General features: G+C 41.0%; 1 protein-coding gene across 8 annotated transcripts in view; it reads right to left on the reverse strand.

Moving 5' to 3' along the window:
- LOC122555258 (HMG box transcription factor BBX) overlaps positions 1-20969 on the reverse strand; it is a 223432-nt gene that overhangs the window by 15631 nt on the left and 186832 nt on the right. For 5 of the 8 annotated variants that reach the window (XM_043701070.1, XM_043701068.1, XM_043701069.1 and 2 more), the window contains 4 exons: positions 13140-13278; positions 9477-9625; positions 6628-6699; positions 4494-4682 (listed from right to left, as the gene is read on the reverse strand). In XM_043701070.1, the coding sequence (XP_043557005.1) occupies positions 4494-4682; positions 6628-6699; positions 9477-9625; positions 13140-13278 (549 nt within the window). The remainder of the gene's footprint in view (positions 1-4493; positions 4683-6627; positions 6700-9476; positions 9626-13139; positions 13279-20969) is intronic. The other 3 variants (XM_043701071.1, XM_043701073.1, XM_043701072.1) reach the window with 3 other exon arrangements.

A 20969-nucleotide genomic window follows, 5' to 3' on the forward strand; every position in this document is an offset into this window, starting at 1 on the left:
TTCTATGCCAGTCTTTATGACGCGAAGCCAACTGACTGCGCGGCCTCCCAGTCATTCCTGTCCTCTATCACAGAGGTCTTAGACACAAAACATGGGAGAGGCTGGACCAGCCGCTATCTCTGGACGAGCTGACCAAGGCCTTCCAGTCCTTCGAAAAGAATAAAACACCCGGAAGCGACGGCTTACCGGCCGAGCTCTACTTTGCTCTGTGGGACTTGATTGGCCAGGACCTGTTGGAGGTGTATGTCAGTATGCTTCGGGGCAGGTACCATGAGTGAATCCATGAGGAAAGGCATCATCATCCTCATCTACAAGCGGAAGGGGGAGAGGGAGGAACTCAGAAATTGGAGACCAATCTCACTATTGAATGCGGATTACAAAATTTTGTCAAAGGTAATCGCCAACTGGGTCAGGTCTGCTCTGGGGTCGGTGATTCACCCTGACCAAACCTGTGCTGTACCGGGCAGGAAGATCGCTGAGAGTCTAGCCCTCCTCAGGGATGCGATGGCCTACTTGCAGGAGAGGGTTGGACACCTGCCTCATCAGCCTGGACCAGGAGAAAGCCTTTGACAGGATATCACACACGTATATGAGAGATATTCTCTCCAAAATGGGCTTTGGGGAGGGAATCTGCAATTGGATCAGACTGCTCTACACCAACATTGTCAGTGCAGTCTCAATCAATGGGTGGGAATCAGATAGCTTCCCAGTCAGATCTGGAGTCAGGCAGGGCTGCCCTCTCTCTCCTGCCTTATTTGTGTGCTGCATAGAGCCATTTGCTGAGTCCATCAGGAAGCCTGAGAGCCTGAGAGGAGTGACTATTCCTGGCAGCGGGGGCCTGCAGGCTAAGGCCTCCCTGTACATGAATGACGTCGCCGTTTTCTGCTCGGATCCGCTGTCCATGCGCATGTGCATATGTGACCAGTTCGAACGGGCCTCGGGGGCCAAGGTAAACGGAGGCAAGAGCGAGACCATGCTCTTCGGGAACTGGGCCGACCAATCCTCGATCCCCTTCACCGTCAGGACCGACCACCTGAAGGTGCTGGGTATTTGGTTCGGGGGGCTGGGGCGTGCGCCAAGTCTTGGGAGGAGCGTATCAGCAAAGTGGGGCAGAAACTGGGCAGATGGAAGCTACGGTCGCTCTCCATCACGAGTAAAAAATCTAGTCAGCAGGTGTGAGGCACTGTCAGTTTTGTTATATGTGGCACAGGTCTGGCCTATTCCCAGAACCTGTGCCGTCGCAGTCACCCAGGCCATCTTCCATTTTATATGGAGATCAAAGATGGATCGGGTCCGAAGGGACTCGAAGTATAAAGATCTGGGCAAGGGGGGGGAACAAACACACCCAATGCCACCCTCACCCTGATGGCCACCTTTGTGTGTGGCTGCATCAAGCTGTGCGTGGTTCCCCGGCACGCAAACTCCAAGTGTTACTACTTACTGTCCTACCTGTCCCCAGTGTTACGAAGGATGGGCCTGGCCTCGCTGCAGCAGAACGTTCCAAGTAGTTGGACTGTTCTTTATCACCTGTCCTTCGTGGAGAAATTTATGAACAAAAACACCTTTGACCACAAGTCCATCAGAAAGTGGTCAGCACAGCGTCCTTGAGACCCTTTGGGAAAAGGAGAGGGCGGATCCTGTCGAGTGGTTCCCTGAGCAGACTGTCAAAGTCATTTGGCAGAATGCCTCATCGCCAGAACTTTCCAATAAGCACCAAGACATGGCTTGGCTGGTGGTGAGAAGGGCCCTGCCTTTGAGATCCTTTATACACGCCCGGACTCTCTGCCGCACCGCACGCTGTCCTTGAAGCGGCTGTAGAGGGGACGAGAACTGTCACACACCTCCTTCTGGAATGTGCCGACGCAAAGGATGTCTGGGGAGGAATGCAGTGGTGTTTGTCGAGGTTCGTCCCGAGCAGCTCCGTGACGCGGGACTCCGTGCTCTACGGTCTGTTCCCCGGGACGCACAACGAGACGAACATCAACTGTGCCTGGAGGATCATCAACTTGGTCAAAGATGCTCTCTGGGCGGTCCGAAACCTGTTGATCTTCCAGCTGAAAGAGCTGACCCCGACCGAGTGTTGCGGACTGGCACATTTCAAGGTCCAGGACTACGTGTTCAGGGACGCGCTGAAGCCTGGGGCAGCTGCCGCCAAGGTGCGGTGGGGAAAGACCACCGTGTAACATCTGCCTGCCAAAGAAGAACAGGGGGCCCAAGCAGTAAGTGGGCTCTGCTAAAGCCTCAGCTAAATATATGAATGGTAAACATACAGACCTGTATATACGAATGATTAATTCCGATCTCTGTATGTAACGAAATGCAAGGTGCGCCTATGAATGGCACCACTAATTGTACAGATCATCAAAATATGTTATGAGTAAAGTATATTTTTGAAATTAAAAAAAATCTTGCATGTTGATTGTTATCATAATGTATGCCTTCCTCACATTCATTATCCAAGCAAATTTTTGAATGCATTTTGTATATATTTGGATTTGTGTACAGTTCCGAATTGGCTTCTGCTCCTTCTTTATCTCACCCCCTTTGATGTTGTGACTTTATTTGATCAAATGCATTGCACATTTTGGGAACCTCTAAATATCTCCTGTATAATTCTGAACTTCTGTCAAACTACAGATTCGACATGTGGATCATGCACCGTCTTCATTTTCTCTTGTTTTGTGAAAGGTTTGCCCTCTGTATCTCTGAGAATCTGGGACAACCAGGTTTCCAAACATGACCTCTGATAGTTATAGCACACCCATCTCCAAAGGGAGAACATAGTAACATACCCTACACTTTATAATGAGTGCTTTGAGAATGTGAACCATTCATTGACCGAGATGGCTGGTTCTGGGATAATGTGATGAGGTGGTCATTTGGTTTATACTCCATTTAGCACATATAATCTTGAAAAAGTCTGCCTTTTTCAATGTAGCTCATTGTCAGATATGATCTCTCCAGGTGTACCGAACAGTGTGAATACTTGCACTCGTTGTGTCCACAATGGACATGCTTGAAATGTCCTTTAACTGACAGGCAATTAGAATTTTAAAAAATAGCTGGCAATGAGGAGAACATTATTAACCATGGCGAATAAGTCAATTTCGGGCTGAAGGTTCCTCCACTTTGAAACTTCATTGTGGTCAGTCATGTATTTGCTTCTACTTTTGCAGGTTTCTGGCCCACTCCCTGTTGTTGCTGCTACAATGATATGCATGGTTTTTCAGTGGTCATTGCCTTAGGGTACCCTCTGGTTGTATCTTTGGAAGCAGATTTATTGCATTGGCAAACCCAGTGTCTTTTTGCACTTTCCACACTGCCCAACTATAATGGTTTCATTTTCTTTTTCTCCCATCCTTTAGCAATGTTGCAACTTTCCTTTTTCTCCAAGAGGTCTTTTTGGAAAGCTCCAATAGATGTTGAAGTTTTAACCAACTTTATTATCCACTCAAGACAGTTCAGCCTCTGAACAATCACAGACCTTGCCCTTGTCAGTGCATCCATGATAAAATGGTCAATTGATTACTGTGCCTTTAATTTACCATCTCAATGTACAACTGGTTGTAGTATAAACAGAAAAACATTTATTTTAAATTAAGTCCCCATTCACCTATTTACCTCAAGTCCAATCTCTAGGAGTATCATTTTCCACTTTTACAAGTAGATGCCCATGTGGTCATGTGTATCAGAAATAGTGCTGAGGTGATCATGCTCCCCAGTGTGCAATAAAATGTGAAAATCGCAAACTACTTTCTGATTTACTGTGATCTTCCACAAGCTTTGCAACACCAGTAGCTCACTAACAGAAGTGACATTTGAGCATATGAAAGAAATTAATTTGCATTGCTCACCCACTACTTTACTATTAAACATGCTAGAGAAAGGTAGGGCTTTGCACATTCAGATGTAAGTGGATTGTTAATGATGTGCTAAGCTTTAATTACTGTTGAACAAACTGAAAATGTAGGTTCACAGTATGTAGTTCCAATCTTTAATATTTCACATAAGCTGAGGATACCATGAAGGACCCTCCTCCTCAAACTCTCCCCTCGTGGGTGTGGTGATCCTCAGGTTAAACCTCCATCAGCCAATTCTCACTAATGAGAGAGCAGCTCAATGGTTCAGTAGGACAATGGAGATTTTACCTTCATTGTTGGAGAATTTAAAAATAAATCTTTGAACTTTTCTTTTGGCATCTCTTTCTCAATATTTCACTTTCTGTTAATGATTTTTATACTGAATTCAATTTTCTAATTTATATTTCCTGGCTTGTAGTCTGCTTGTCTCAGGAAAGATTTTTCAATCTGATTGGTCTGTTTTGGTTACCTTACTCACAGACTCCAGATCCCCTGTAGAGGGCTTGGCACTGGAAATGGTATCTTAGTAAGGGAACTGTTACTCAAAAACTCTCAAAGTGAATGGTAAACATAGTGAATGGTAAACTACATTCCTACACAACTGATCACAAAATCTGACCATTTTCCACTTACCCCCTGCAGGTGACAAGCGGCCATCAGCTGTTCGGATTAAATGTGTTATTTTTGTTTTTCTAGCCTTGCGCTTTTGGCTGCCAACGAGAGGTTCTTGTGTAACAGCTGTCAGTGGGCTGCTTGGAACCAATGCAGTATGGTCTGCTTTCTCTGCATGTTCCTCAATGTTTGAATCTGGTGGTGCTATGGCTGAAATGCAAGAAACAATTGAGTCAAAATTCACCATTCTAACAGTATCCATTCACATAAAGTAAGACTCTTCAGTTAGCTTGCTTGCAGAATACTGCTGTTATTTATTGACCCAGCTTCCCATTCCCAGGTATGCATACAGTGATCATATTTCTTTCATTGATGCAAGTCTGTCACTTGCTATTTATTTATAGAGCACTTTGCACCACTATTCTATATCACTAATACATTTTTCTTGGTGCACAATTTAACCCCCCAGAGGTGGTGAGAAAATATTTAAACAAATTAGCCAATGAAGAGACACTCACCCTTTTCTTACCACCTCATCAATTAATCTCTGGGCAACCCTCTCAGCCTACTACTAACTCTATCCTGTAGGAGAAAACAGAACTTACCTTTCCATTGCTGGATTTCAGAGGAGCAGATTTCAACCAATGGTTTTTGGGACTCAGAAGCTGCCAGTCTCTGTTTGATTGGCAGCTTCTACTGTCCTAGGACACCATTATCAAGGCTTGTGATAGGCTCATAAACATGGTTATGCTTTGCATCCTCTTAACAAGCTGAGTCATGTTTACTGAAGGTGGAGATGGAGAGTTAATTAAAAATGGGAAATTTGCACCCTTAATGTCTACAGTTGAATAAATGAATTGATCTAAAAAAGGTACACTTGAAATTCATGTTAAAAGAAAATTCAGTTAACTGACTAAATGTCTTTCAAGTATAACCTCATTAACCAATTCAATCACTATAAAATATTGATGTCAGGAACTTATAGACTTTTTTTTCCTAGCTTCCAGCCAATAGTTAATCCTTCTAACCCAAATACAGAAGTAAAGGATTATTACAGCCCTGAAATGTATAAAATGAAACAGGAAGCCATAGATAGTCTGTACAACATCAGTGACATAATGGATGACAGAATGCACGTAACTAGCTGCATGGTTAGAACGTGCCTTAATCTTAGTACTTCCAGCATTTAAAGACAAATACAAATCATATTGGCTCTAAGAACTTAATGTAATACATCATGTTTGAAGGATATTCCAAATTTCACCAACAGATAGGGAGAAATGTGATCACTTTTATACTTCGGACTTTACTTGGTCACTGCGACTGAGGTGCTGAATGATTGAACAGAGCATGGTTCAAAGATTTGCCATGATGTTTTATGGTTAATTAATTATGTCTTCCTGGATTAATTAGAATATTAGAAATGTTTAAATGATCATTGTTGTGAATTACTGTGGATGCAAGATTTGAGTCTTTTAAAAATGCCATATCTGTTTTTGTAGTAAAGGCTGCATATTTACATTCTAGCCATAACATGGAAATCAAAGGATCTTCGGTAGCAAATGTTTTATTATTAGCTCACTGAAAGTGGAAAAAACTCAGATTAAATTTCAAAATAATTTTATCTCGTCTGGTCTATTTTATTCACACAGGGGAGGTATTATAATCCCTATTTGCAATACCTAGACACTTAAAAGGTCTATTAATGTAAAGAGTGTTTTATTGTAAGAATATCACTGCAGTAATCCATTTACTAGCCTTTACACTTAGTTTAAACTCTTTCACAGTTAGTTAAATTTATGATTATGGCAATCTAAAGAGATTAACTGGATATCATTACCATGGATTTAATTATATTCCAACAAGTTACCATGCCACAATATTCAACCCAACAGTCTCATTGGGGCACTTCGGCCATTATGTACAAATTTACATGCATGCGTGACATCCTCTGGGAACAATTAAGGCGTTTTATGTGCTGATTTCCATCCATGCTTCACAATGTGAACATCTGCAGTTATAGCACTTACACAGAAGCTAGATCATACCGGAACAATGAAAGAGTTTAAGAGCTGAGGCCATCTCTTCCCTTACCTCACTCTACATCAAAAAACATCAGTTCCACCATGGAGCAAAAATGAACCTTTATTAGTACCTTTATCAGTTAAATGATGTGTCCCCTTTTGGTGTTTACACTTGCTGACTATTTTCTGAGATGGAGATGATCCTAAAAAAATATAAATAAAAAATACATAAAAAAGAAAATGCTGGTTTTCACCAAACGGGTTCCTAATTCCAACAGAATAATGGTAATTCCACAATCTGTTCTTGCAAATGGAAAATTAAAATACAGCTATGCCTCAGACAATTTAACCCAATGCTTCCGTGTTGGCACACTGGTCACTTTCAGAGGACAGTATAACTGCTGAAGGAAATGGGGGAAGATAATGATGACAGCAGTAACAGCTGCTGTAAGGCATAAATATACTAATTTACTTAACGTTGAATATGTCTCAAGAAAGGCAAAAATCAAGTGCTCTGACTACATCAACTGCCACAGAAGAAAATCTGGCACTATCTGTACCTAAGTACTAAGTTCAAATACATTCTTGTTCCTGTGTGGTCAAAGACAAAAATCAATCTTGCACAATGTTGCATTCCAAATGTTCAACAGAAGAAAAGTCTGTTAAGTTCTCCTACCTGAACTCACAAATGTGTAATTAGTCACAGTGTTGAGAACAAAATTGTTCATCACTGGACAAATGATGAACAATTCATTCAGAACAATAACAGGTCACTCCATCAGATAGTCACATAAAAGAAAACACTTTTATATCAGTTATGAGGTGGCTAATACTTGCCATTTGAAAAACACACTATGCACTAGCAAATTGAAGGAAAATAGAGCTCTTTGAGTTTGAATCTGATTTCAAACTGCCACAAATTCAGGTTTATTGCATTTCTGCCAGCACATACATGGACACAAATGTTAGTTTTGACCTTACAAGAAATTTACTAATTGTGCTTGGGTATTTCCAATGCTCTGTTCGGAATGGTACCTTGTTTCACTCTCACCCCTCCTTCCTCGTAGCTAGTTGACATTGTAAATTATTGTCAACCCTCAAGTTCTATACTTCTTCCCTTCAAAACTATAATCATCAAATACCTCCTCCAATAATCTCATTCTCTGTTCTTGAAGTCTTTTGCTTCATCTTTAACTTCAGTTCACTTGAATGGATTGCCAACCTTATCTTTACCAAAAAGACATGTTTGAAATTCTCCAATTAGATTTCTGTTGTAGTCATAGTACAGAAACAACACAAATCAATGTCAAATATAATATCTCTATAACTTTGAAGATAGTGCGACAAGATCCCATCTCATTCTCACCAACTTCTTTGTGCAGTTTTGGCACAGTCATCCAAAACACACTCCTTCAAACCCTTTACTTCATTGAATGACAGTGTTTTTTTGTTACACCCTTACCTATTGTATCGAAGTCAGAATATCTTCAGCGGTGGCTTTGATTCTATTCTTCTGGAGACAGGCTCCTAATTCCATGCTTTTCCTCTCAAACACATTTGCACATTAACCTCCACATGTTTGGGGTTAACTCCCATATAGTTATCACACCTACCTCTGCCTTTCCACTCCCTCTCAATCCCAAACTGCTTGTGTTATCAGATCCTGTTTCCATTTCTGTTGAATACCAGGAAGTCTCAAAGATCATCTGTATCTAATTGACCTGTTGAGAGATGTTATTGCACACCTCTGGAACAGGTGAGACTTGAACCCATCTCCAGGTTCTGAGGTAAGGTCACTACAAATGTGCCACAAGTGCCCTAAGCCATCATTTTTTTTGCTTTCTTTTTACAGAGAACAAGAAGAGCTTGCATATAGAACTGGACACGTTTTTATATCACCAAATCACTCTTGATTTTTTCTAATTTAATAATTTACATGCAAAGCCTATAAAGGGCAATGCAAAGCATTAGAGATGAGGGGGAAGTAGGGAGAGGGGAAGGGGCTAAACCAAAATGGAGTTGGAGGTGAAGCCATCAGCTTTGACTCATATTTCGAATCCCAAACCCCTTTCACTAATTTTATCACCCTCCCTGAAAGTTTTTGATTCAGATTTGTTTGGGATCTCAGTATCCAAATCACATTGTTTGCTGATCTTCCGACCACATAATCTATCCATTACAAAGATTGTCTACTTTGACCTCCACATGTTCACCCATCTCCACTGCTGCCTCCGAAACCCCAAGTCTTTATCATTATCACCATTTTTGACACAAGGATTCAATTTCTCTCCTGGGCAGCCTGTATATTTCACTCACAACTGTGTGGTTTTCCTCCTTTCTTATATCTCACCCATCTCTTAAGCCCCAGTGTGAACAAGCATATCTTCTGTTTTGTAAAAGCTGTGCTTGAAATTCCCTATCAATATCCCTGCAACATCCTTTCCAAATTTAAAACCATGTCTTTTCGACTAAATCTTTGAACATCCCTGCTTATCTCTCTTTCTTTGGGTAGGCAAATATTTGTATCCAAGTACGTCAGTGTAGAACACATCGAGACTCTCCATGTTGAACAGTGCGAGAAGAAAACAACAACAAGTTGTTGTATTTTTTTTCTTTGAAAAGGTGCAGTTTCCAGAAAATAACTGAAATGTCTAATTTTGGAATATATATACACAAGCAGAAATGTTCTGGAAGGTAGAAATCCGAAATAAAAATAAAATATGCTATAAATACGCAACAAGTCGGGCTGCTTGGGTAGAGAGAGAACCAGTTTATTATTCAAGTTGGTGACTTGCTAGTATCAACCTCAATTCTGATTCTTTCCCCACAGATGTTGCCTGACCCACTGAACATTCCAAACATGTTATGTAAACAAGTAACCTGACATCAAAGGGGTTTCAGCCTCGAATAGAAGGTACATTCACTTCTATACATTCAAAACTAAAATATATCTAGACTACTTTATACTCTCCGGCCCTACCTTTATCACTTTTTTGTTGCTCAGTGGATCCGCTCCTATTCTTTTTCTTTTTTCTTGTCACTGTTGTGTTCTTGCGGTCAAAGGTTACTGGACTGTACTGTGGAAGGCTGTTGAATTTCTTTGCAAACTCCTGCTCTAGATTCCCCAACCTAGAAAGAAGACAAGAAAGTTCTTAAGTACATTACTGCCACACGCAAAAACAGAAATTGCTGGTAAAACTCAAAAACAGAGTTCTGCAGAAGGGTCACTGGACCCGAAATGTTATCACTGATTTCTCTCCACAGATGCTGCCAGACCTGCTGAGGTTTTTGTTTTTGTTTCTGATTTCCAACACCTGCAGTTCTTTTAGTTTAACATTATTTTCATAGCCTTGATCACCTACAGATTTTCAGGATTTCTTCTAGAGCGCCATATCAAACAAGATAAACTGTTTTTGGGAGGGAACGATTAGCACAAAGTGATTATAGAAAACAGTGCACAGGAAATAGTGTGCAAAAGGTGGAAGTTTGGCACAATAGGAATTCAGTGCAGTCGGAGGAAGGGGGTGTTTGCTACTTTTTGCGTCTGATGAAGTAGTTTGTGTAAGTTTCATAGAATCCCGACAGTGTGGAAACAAGCCATTTGGCCCAAGTCCACACCGACCCTCCGAAGGGTATCCCACCCAGATCTGTTCCCCTACTCTATTACTCTACATTTACCCATGATTAATGAACCTAACCTACATATCACTGACACTATGGGCAACTTAGCATGGACAATTCATCTGACATGCACATCTTTGGATTGTGGGAGGAAACCAGAGCACCTGGAGCAAACCCACACAGGCATGGCAAGAACGTGCAAACTCCACACAGACAGTTGCTCGAGGTTGGGATCGAACCAGGGTCTCTGGTACTGTGAGGCAGCAGTGCTAACCATTGAGCCACTGTGAAGTATTTAAAAACTTATTTGTATAAATAATAAATATATAAATAATCGGGATTAGGATATAGCAGAACAGACTGTGTGCTTGGATAGTATTACACGAAAATTAGTGGATGCAGAGATTAGATTTTAACACATATAAAGTGGGTATTTCCATTTGGTTCTTTGGGGCTTAGAGTAACAGAGTTGGAGTATAGAGTGGAAAACTCAGACTTGGGAGCAGTATCTGGATAGTTTGCTCCAGACATTATTAAAGATTAAAGCAGCTCAAAGTGGCAGCTCATGAACCAGGGTTGGATAATAACTGTCCGTGGTGCCGATGAATACCAGGAATGAATTAAAAAAAAACACTTTGGTCAACTTTGTGGAAAGATGTGGGTTCATAAAGGATTTGGAATGATGATAGTGTATAATGTAAGACAATAAGATAACCAAGAGAGAAAAATAATGAATTTATAGCAAGTGTAATTGCTATCTGTGAGAAAAGCATAACGTTTTTCAGAAGTATACCCAAAATGCAGATATGGCATGGCAAAGCAGAAGACTGTCCACAAAGGAGAGGAAAACAGTAAGTGCAATAGATTCTTGTCGAGAGTTCATTATTACGGAGACAGATAATATCTTTTGCAAGCCTGATCAAGAGTCCTCTGTAGTATGTTTGCCGGTGCCAGGGTGAGTGATGTATAAAACTATTTGAAAGGATAATGGAGGGAAAGGGAAGGAATCAATCATTGTGACCCATATTGGGATCATCACAGATAGAAAAGTAGGCACAAGATCCTGTTTAGACACTACCAGGAACTAGGAGCTAAATTAAAGATCTGGATTATAATCTGGATCATTTTCTCTATCGAGTGCAAATTGGTGCAAACAAATTAGAGGGGTGAACGTGGCCAGAAAAGCACAATTCCATATCAATGATGTCAGAAATGAGACATAAAGAAACGGCTTTATTAGGATATTCTACAGCTAAGAGGGGCTGGGATCAGTGTCCTGCCATAAAAATTAAATAGAGTGATCCAAGACCTTTGAACTCGTGAATGGATGAATTGGAAGGCCAGAAGATTGCAAGTAAAAAAAAAGTAGTAACAATAATGATTAAAAAAAAACATAAAAGGGAACAGAAAACAATCAGAAACTGTGCTCCAGACAGTAAAGGCAAAGGGAAAAGTACGAGACATAACATGATTAAACTATGAAAGAGAAATAAGACAGATATGCTTAAAGGCTAGAATTTAAGAACAGATGAGGGTGTGTAACCCAAATAAGTTTCCTTCATACAAAACAGGGAGAAATAAGAAACAGACTGAATGAAATACAATTGCAAATTCAACTTGGAGTGTATGACACGAGTCATTTTTAAGGCAGGATTGGGAACTAAACATACCAGGGTGCAGGGTCATTGGAAAGGTAAGGTACATTCTAGAAGTGAAGCAGCAGTGATTAAGAGCTTCTACAATGTGGGGATATGTCAGATATTCAGACAGTGGAAACTTTATGGGCAGAGTTAATTGAAAAAGATTTAAGAATGTTGAAGGAGTTGTATATAGGTCCCTCCTGGTCACAGCTGTGAAGTGATAGATTCCAAAAATGTAGACATTAACCGAACCCCTGTATCAATAGTAGAGTGACTATAATAGTTACTGGTTCATGTCACAGGCATGCCATACTAGATTCAGTATGGAATTGTAAGCCAGATTTAGTTAATAGCACATAAACATCTACCTAACAATAATCATATTATGGAAGAAAAACCAAACAGGTCCAACTGCTAATAAAAACAGCCCTGGATGACTAAAAAGATAGGAGACAACAAAGAACAAAAGGAAAAAAAGTACAAAAATGCAAAAAGCAAAACAGCAAATGATGAACAGTAAAGAAAGCAGATAGGAAGGAATACAAATTGGGATTATGAAAATAAACCTATGAGGAATACCAAGGTCAACATAGTTTTACAATTATATTCAGAAAAAGTCAACTTTCAACAGGACTCTCTTTGTAAAATCACATCTTATAGTTGTGGATTTTCCTGGTCCTCAGATGCTGCCTGACGTGCTGTGCTTTTCCAGCACCACTCTAATCTAGAATCTGGTTTCCAGCATCTGCAACCCTTGTTTTTACCTAGTTGTGGTTTACCAATGCCAGTGGATATGTATTAAAAGAATAGTGCTAATACACAAAATGTAAGAATTAGAAATGGAATGGTTATTGGCAGGAGTGAGAAACATAATAAAACCATAGGCAGAATTTTCTCATCAATAAATAAATGCTCAACTTTACTCAGGTGAAGTGTGACTTCTGACTTTATCCACCCCCCAGTTCAAAACCAGCACTTCCACATCAACATTGCTCAGTTATGGAAGGAAAAAAAAACAGCTAGTGCAACACTTTTCAAGTTGATCTTGATAGCAAGATGATGTAAAAGAAATACCCTTGAACAGCAGACATTTCATTCATATGCTTACAATGTCACATAATATAAAGCTATCAGTCACAGGTAAAAGCATGCACCACAAAGAGAGTCATAGTGTCATAGATATCATCCTTATTTTCAAGGTCCATTGAAAATCACATATCAGTGTTAACTCTGTTTTATAATATGACAGCTTGCAAGTCAGACACAAAATACTACTTGCCACACAAATCCATCAGCTAAAACTGAGTGAATGGGAGACAGGCTGGCAGGTTAAATCTCTAACATGAATGGAGGGAAGGCAGAGAAAGAAATTGATTACTTACCCGAGAGCAGAATCATCTTTCTGTTTTAACTTCTTCAACTTCTTGGTTCCACTAGTCCCAATATTTGAAAATGACCAATCTTCCTCCTTCCAACATCCCTCATGGTCAGACGAACCCCCTTTCCCTGAAGCTTTCTTACCTAAAAGCAACGCAAACACGTTCCTACATCATTCAGTTAAAAAAAACAGAAATTGCATCTACATTCCACCATACCAAACCATCAGACTCCTTCAGAACCCAATTCTTATTCCCAGCATTGATCTGGCTCAGGCCCTTTCAAGATAATTTGTCCAAGGTTTACACTGTAAGTAACTGAATAATGTTATGAAACAGAGGTTTGAATTGCCATTACTCCAGTTTATTTGAGAATTCATTAGCAAACCTCTTAAGCTGTGCAATAAAAGGAAGAATATTAGCTACATTTTCTGCCTTGTACTTTTGAACTGCACAGATTCATTAGCCATGCTGTGAGATCTGCAGTTCTCCATTTAGGAAGATCAATCAGTGCTGCAACAATTGACCGTGTTACACACAGCAACTCCTAATTGCCAGATCAGCCATATACACCAGAAACTGGGAGATAAAATGCGCCTACTCTGTGAATCTTGTCCCTTTCGCCCAGCTACAAAGGTGAGCATTAAAATCAGTATACCTTCACCTCCAGTGACTTCTTTGGTAGCTTCTGGATCACTGAGTTTAGCAAAGCTGACAGTTAAAATCTACATAGGGTGCTCTGCATGTTTGAAGAGGGGCAGGAACAATAGTGTTCGTTCCACAAATGTCAGATTACAGTAAGTATTCCTGGAGGGGAACATTTAGATTTTAGATCCTACCTCTGCAATTTGGGGCCAAATGTTACCTGGGAAATATCCTGGGTGGCTCTTACGATCCCTCTTTAAAAATTTACTTACTCGCGGGATGGGAGTATGCCAATCAGTCAAGGCTAGTATCACCCAACCCTAACTGCACTTGAGATGGTCTGAATGAGTCATCATAAATGGTTGCAGTTTGTATGGTAAAGGTACCCCCACAGTGCTATTAGGGAAGGGTTTCCAGGATTTTGATCCATTGAGTAACAATATATTCGCAAATGACGTTATAGAGGTTTGTGAAATTATGACAGGTATGTATAGGGTGAATAGCGAAGTCTTTTTCCCAGGTAAGGGTGCCCAAAACTAGAGGGTTTAGGTTCAAGGTGAGAGGGGAAGGATTTAGAAGGGACCAAAGGGGCAACTTTTTCATGCAGAGGAATGAGCTGCCAGAGGAAGTGGTGGAGGCTGGTACAATTACAAGACTTAAAAGGCATCTGGATGGGTACATGGATACAAAGGGTTTAGAAGGAGATCAGCCAAATGTTGGCAAATGGGACTAGATTAATTTAGAATATCTGGTCGGCATGGACGAGTTGGATCAAAGGGTCTGTTTCCGTGTTGTTCATCTCCATGACTAAGTTGATTTTGTGCGCAACTTGGAAGAGAAGAGAAATGAAAGGTGCTGATATTTGCATGTGGTGCTGTCCTTGTCGTGTTGCTGATAGAGGCTTTGAAGTTGAAACAAAAACAGAAATTGCTGAAGAAATTCAGCAGGTCTGGCAGCACCTGTAGGAAGAAAGCAGAGTTAGCATTTTGAGTCCAGTAACTCTTCATTAGAGGGTTTTGATTTGGGTAGATGCTGTCAAAGGAGCCATGGTGAGTTGCTGGAATTCATCTTATAGCATTGGGGGAGAAGCCATGGGGGAGGGAATACATTTTTACACAATAGACAATGGACTAATCAAGCATGTCCTTGACGTTACTGAGTTGATGATGTGTTGATGGAGCTGCAATCCAAATGTTGAACAGTTAAGTAATTTATGATTGTACTGGCTGAGTAAACAGGGATGAACTGTGCCTATAATAGCTTTTGCTGAGGAATAACTGGCTAATAAACAATGTACAGCAATTTAGGAATTCTTGGTTCTTTGCCACCTATGGTCATATTCATCTCATTAAATCACTGAAATTCCACTATATTATGTTACATCTTTAAACAACAGTATTATTTTGTATTTCCATAGTTCCTTTAACACAGTAAAGTGTGCCAAGGTGTATCAGAGGACTGTAACAAAAATAATTATAGTCATCCACAAAGAGATATAAACAGGTAAGATGATAAGAATGTAAGAAGCAGGAGCAGAGTTGAGGTTGCGTTGCTGGTCAAACATTGTTGATCTACTACTTCAACTTCCCTGTACCATATCATTCCCATATCTAAGTACAGAAAAATATACCAATATATAACCTAAATAAATTATCCCAATAAAGATCTCCTCATCTGTGTCCTAAGTTGGCAATGTATTCTCAGACTGTGACCTCTCATTTTTGACCTCCCAGCTTCTGGGATGAACTTCTCAGTCTTCTAAACTCTATGGAATTTAGATTCAGTCTATTTAACATCTTATCACAGGATAATCCCCTCATCCTGGGAATCATTCAGGTGAAGCTCTGTTGCACTGCTTCTGAGGCAGGTATATCTTAGATAAGATGACTAAAGTTGTACACAATACTATATTGCAGTCTCATTAAGGTCCTACACAATTAAAGAAAGCCTTTATGTATCCTTATATTCCAATCCCTTTGTAATATAAGCTAAAATGTACTTTCTTAATTGCCTGCATGCCCGATATGATGTAATTGGGATCACAGAGACCTGGCTCCATGGTGACCCAAGGATGGGAACTCAATGTCCAGGGTTATTCAATGTTCAGAAAAGATAGATGGAGAGGAAAGGGAGGTGGAGTAGCATTGCTGATTAAGGAGGATAGTAAGGAAAGACATTCGCCTGGATGATGTGGAATCTGTATGGGTGGAGCTGCAAAACACCAAAAGGGGAGTTGTGTATAGAACACCAAACAGTATCAAACAGGATAATTAGAGATGCATGCAGTAAGGGTATAGAAGTTATTATGCATGACTTAAATCTACATATTGATTGGACTAACCAAACTAGTAGCAATGCGATATATGAGGAATGGTTTTCTCACCAACGAGAGAGCAAGCCATCCTAGACTGGGTATTGTGAAAGGAGACAGGATTAATTAGCAACATTGTAGTGCGAGACCTTTTGGGGGAGAATGACCATAATATGACAGAATTCTTCATTAAGATGGAGAATGATACAGTTAAATCAGAGTCTAGGGTCCTGAACTTAAAGAAAGTTAACTTTGATGGTACAAGACATGTATTGGCTAGGATAAATTGGCCCAGGATAGTTAAGGACTGATGGTGGATAGGCAATGTCAGACATTTCAAGAACACATGGATTAAAATTGTACATCCCTGGTCTAAGAGTAAAACCGTGAAGGTGGCTTAACGACAGCTAACAAGGGAAATCAGGGAGAGTGTTAAAGCGAAAGGGGAGGCATATAATTTGGCCAGAAAAAGCAGCAAACCTGAGGACCAGGAGAAATTTAAAATTCAGCAGAGGAGGACAACGGGTTTAATTTGGAAGGGGAAAATAGAATATGAAAGTAAACTTGCGGAAAACATGAAAACTGACTGTAAAAGCTTCTGCAGATATGTGAAGAGAAAATACCAGTGAAGACAAGTGTAAGTCCCTTGCACTTAGAATCAGGTGAATTCATAATGGGTAACAAAGAGATGACAGACCAGGTGAACAAATACTTTGGATCTGTCTTCACTAGGGAGGGCACAAATAACCTTCAGGAAATGCTAGGGGACAAATGTAATATTAAAAGGTTAAGTGGGAATACCTCTTTGGACATCAATGTCATATTAAAGGGTAAAATGTACTGTCTTTGGGTGGGGACGACAATCATGCTCCAAATAGACAGTCATTTTTGCTACCACTCCCCCTTGCTATTGTCAAGTTAAACCATCATTCAATCTCTTCCATTCAGAAATGCTTTCTGGCCAGAGCTATGTCACACCTACACTGTCTTCGTGAATCACTGAGTCAGGAAATCGTCTGCATAATGATTCCCCATGACTAGGGTATTAGCATTTGCATTATCTCAGAGGATGATCTCATCCTGCCATTGTACCAGGGGTAACTGTGATTATGAGTAAATGGAGGTTGTCTTGAGTGGCACGTGACTGTGGAGGAGCGGCCAGAGCATCTGTGAGCATGGCCAACTGACCTGTATAAAGGGGGTGGGTTTACTTTGTTGGGGCCTCTTTTGACTCAACCTCATGCGCCTGCGAGGAGAGTCAAAGGGGGTCACCTAGCTTGTACAGGCTTGGACAAACTTTAACTATTTGTAGAAGTTGGTGTGTGCAAACTGCACCTCGTGTGTAAAGTTGCAGGAAAAGAACCTAACACAGAGGGTCAAGCATGAAGGAGGAATTGAAGGAAATGCTTTTTAGTCAGGACACTGGGGCAGTCCCAACAGATGGAAAACAGCAAGTGTGACACCACTGCTTAAAAAGGAGCCAGACAAAAGGCAGGGAATCACAGACTGGTAAGCTTAACCTCTGTAGTGAGGAAGATGCTGGAGCCTATTATCAAGAAAGAAATAGCAGGGCATCTCAATAGAAATTGCCCCGTTGGGCAGATGCAGCATGGGTTCATGAAGGGCAGGTCATACTTCACAAATCTTTAGGAATTCTATGAAGACATTTCAAGCAAGGTAGACAACGGGGACCCAGTAGATGTAGCGTATGTAGATTTCCAAAAGGCCTTTGATAAGGTGCCGCACATGAGGCTGCTGCATTTGATAAGGATGCATGGCATTAGGGGTAGGGTATTAGCTTGGATAGAGGATTGGTTGACTAGCAGGAAGAAAAGAGTGGGCAAAAATGAGTTCTATTCTGGCTGGCAATCACTGATTAGTGGTGTGCCTCAGGATCGGTGTTGGGACCATAATTCTTGACAATTTATATAGGTGATTTGGAGTTGGGAACCACGTGTAGGGTGTCAAAGCTTGCAGATGACACTAAGATGAATGGCAGAGCAAAGTGTGCAGAGGACTGTGAAACTTTGCAAAGGGACATAGATACATTGAGTGAGTGGGCAAAGATCTGACAGATGGAATCCAATGTTAGTAAATGTGAAGTCATACATTTTGTTGAGAGTAACAAAATAGATTATTACTTGAATGTTAAAGTTGCAGCATAGTACTATGCAGAGGGACGAGTGTGTCCTTGTGCATGAATCACAGAGGGTTGTCTCCAAGTACAAGTAATTAAGAAGGCAAATGGAATTTTGTCCTTCATTGCCAAGGGGATTGAGTTAACAGCAGAGAGGGGTATGTTGCAGCTGTACAAGGTGCTGGTGAGGCCACACCTGGAGTACTGTGTGCAGTGGTCGTTTACTAGACTGATACTGGAGTTGAGGGGGTTAGCTTATCAGGAGATGCTGAGTATTTGGGATTATATTCACTGAAATTCAGAAGAATGAGAGGTGATCTTACAGAAACATATAAAGTTATGAAGGAAATGGATAAGATAGAAATAGATGGGATATTTCTACTGGTAGGTGAGACTAGGACAAGAGGGTATGGCCTCAAAATTACAGGGAGCAGATTTAGGACTGATTTGAGAAGGAACTTCTTCACTCTGAGTTGTTAATCTATGGACTTCCTTGCCCAGTGAAGTAGTTGACGCTACTTCACTTTTAAAGCGAAGGTAGATTTTTGTTTGAAAAATAAAGGAATTAAGGGATACCGCGAGAGCGTGGGCAAGTGGAGCCAAGTCCACAAAAAGATTAGCCATGATCTTATTGAATAGTGCAGCAGGCTCGAAAAGCTGGATGGCCTACTCCTGCTCCTAGTTCTTATGTATTGGGGAGGTCGATGGGATTAAAACTTGATCAGTCCACCGGCCTGATGTGCTTCATCCCACTTAAGGAAACAGCCCAAGAAATAGCGAATGCATTAGGTGATAATTTTCCAGCATTCTCGAGACCCAGGAAGAGTTCCAATGGACTGGAGGGTAGCTAATGAAACCCCACTCTTTAAAAAAAAGGAGAGAGAGAGAGAGAGAGAGAGAGAGAGAGAGAGAGAAAACAGGCAATTATAAGGCGGTAGCCTGACATTGGTGGTGGGGAAAATGCTGGATTCAATTATTAAGGATGTAATAACTGAGCATTTGGAAAGCGGTGATAGAATCAGTCCAAGTCAGTGTGGATTCAGTAAAGGGAAATCATGCTTGACAAATCTTTTGGAATTTTTTGAGGATGTGTCCAGCAGAATGGACAAGGGTGAACCTGTAGATGTTGAGATCCAGACTTTCAAAAGGCTTTTGAAAAGGTTCCACACAAGAGATTAGTGAGGAAAATTAAAGCTCGTGGTATCGGAGGTAATGTACTGACATGGATAGAAAACTGGTTGACAGGCAGGAAGCAGAGTTGGAATAAACTCTGGATTCCTTTTCAGAGTGGCAGGCAGTGACAACAAATCGATGTTTCAGGCAAAAGCCCTTCAGCATGAATGACTGCAGGGCAGAGGAGATAACCCAGGGAGGAGCAGTGAGAGAGAGACTCACTGAGATCCATGTAGAGAGAAGAGGAGAACTTCTTCAAGGTAGGCATCCTTGGAAGAGGATTCGCAGTAAAGTTAAAATCAACTAGGCAAAAGTAGGTACTGCAGACGCTGGAGATTAGAGTCAAGAGACAACTGGGGTAACTGCTGGGTTCAGCGCTGGGACGCCAATTGTTCACAATGTACATTAACGATTTGGATGAAGAAATTAAATTCCATATTTCTAAAGTTGCAGATGACAAGAAGCTCGGTTACAATGTATGCTGCGAGGATGATGATAAGAGGTTGCAAGGTGACTTGGATGGATTGGCTGATACTTAACAAATGCAATATAATGTGGATAAATGCGAGGTTCTCCAATTTGGTCACAAAAACAGAAACACAGATTATAATTTGAATGGTGGCAGTTTAAGAAAAGGTGAGGTGCATAGAGACCTGGATATCATGGTGGAACAGTCACTGAAGGTTGGCATGCAGGTGCAGCAGGCAGTGAAGAAAGCTAATGGTATGCTGGCCTTCATAGAGAGAGGATTTGTGTATCGGAGTAGGGATGTCTTGATGCGCTTTTACAGGGACTTGGTGAAATCACACCTTGAATATTGTGTGCAGTTTTCGTCTCCTACTGAGGAAGGACATTCTTGCTATTGAGGAAGTCCAGCTGATTGACCAGACCGATTCCTGGGATGGCAGGATTGACATATGAAGAAAGACTGGATCAACTAGGCTTATGTAAGCTGGAATCTAGAACAATGAGGGGGGAACCTCATAGCAACATACACAATCCTGGTGGGACTGAACAGGCTAGATGTGGGAAGAATGTTCCCGATGTTGGGGAGGTGTAGAACTAGAGGTCACAGTGTAAGAATAAGGGGTGAGTCATTCAGGATTGAGATGAGGAAGAATTTCTTCACTCAGAATTATGAACCTGTGGAATTCTCTCCCATAGAAAGCTGTTGAGGCCAGTTTGTTAGATATATTCAAAGGGGAGCTGGACGTGATCCTTGTGGCTAAAGGGATCAAGAGATATGGAGAGAAAGCAGGAACGGGAGATTGAAATTGTATGATCAGCCATGATCATATTGAATGTGGTGCAGGCTCAAAAGGGCCGAATAGCCTACTCCTGTACCTATTTTCTATGTTTCTATGTTAACTGTCTGTGTATGACGACATACAGGAACCAGTGAATATCCATACTTCTTAGCCTCTAAACATTTCAGGAGGACTCCATTTTCCAGCTGTCCAACCAAAGTGGCTAACTGCACGTTCCTTCACATTGTATGCCATCTGCCACACTCCTGTCCACTTACTTAACATGCTTTTTGACAGCTCTTTACAAGACTGCTATAAAGCAG

This window comes from Chiloscyllium plagiosum, chromosome 12 (assembly GCF_004010195.1).
Source record: "Chiloscyllium plagiosum isolate BGI_BamShark_2017 chromosome 12, ASM401019v2, whole genome shotgun sequence".
Taxonomy (NCBI): Eukaryota; Metazoa; Chordata; class Chondrichthyes; order Orectolobiformes; family Hemiscylliidae; genus Chiloscyllium; species Chiloscyllium plagiosum.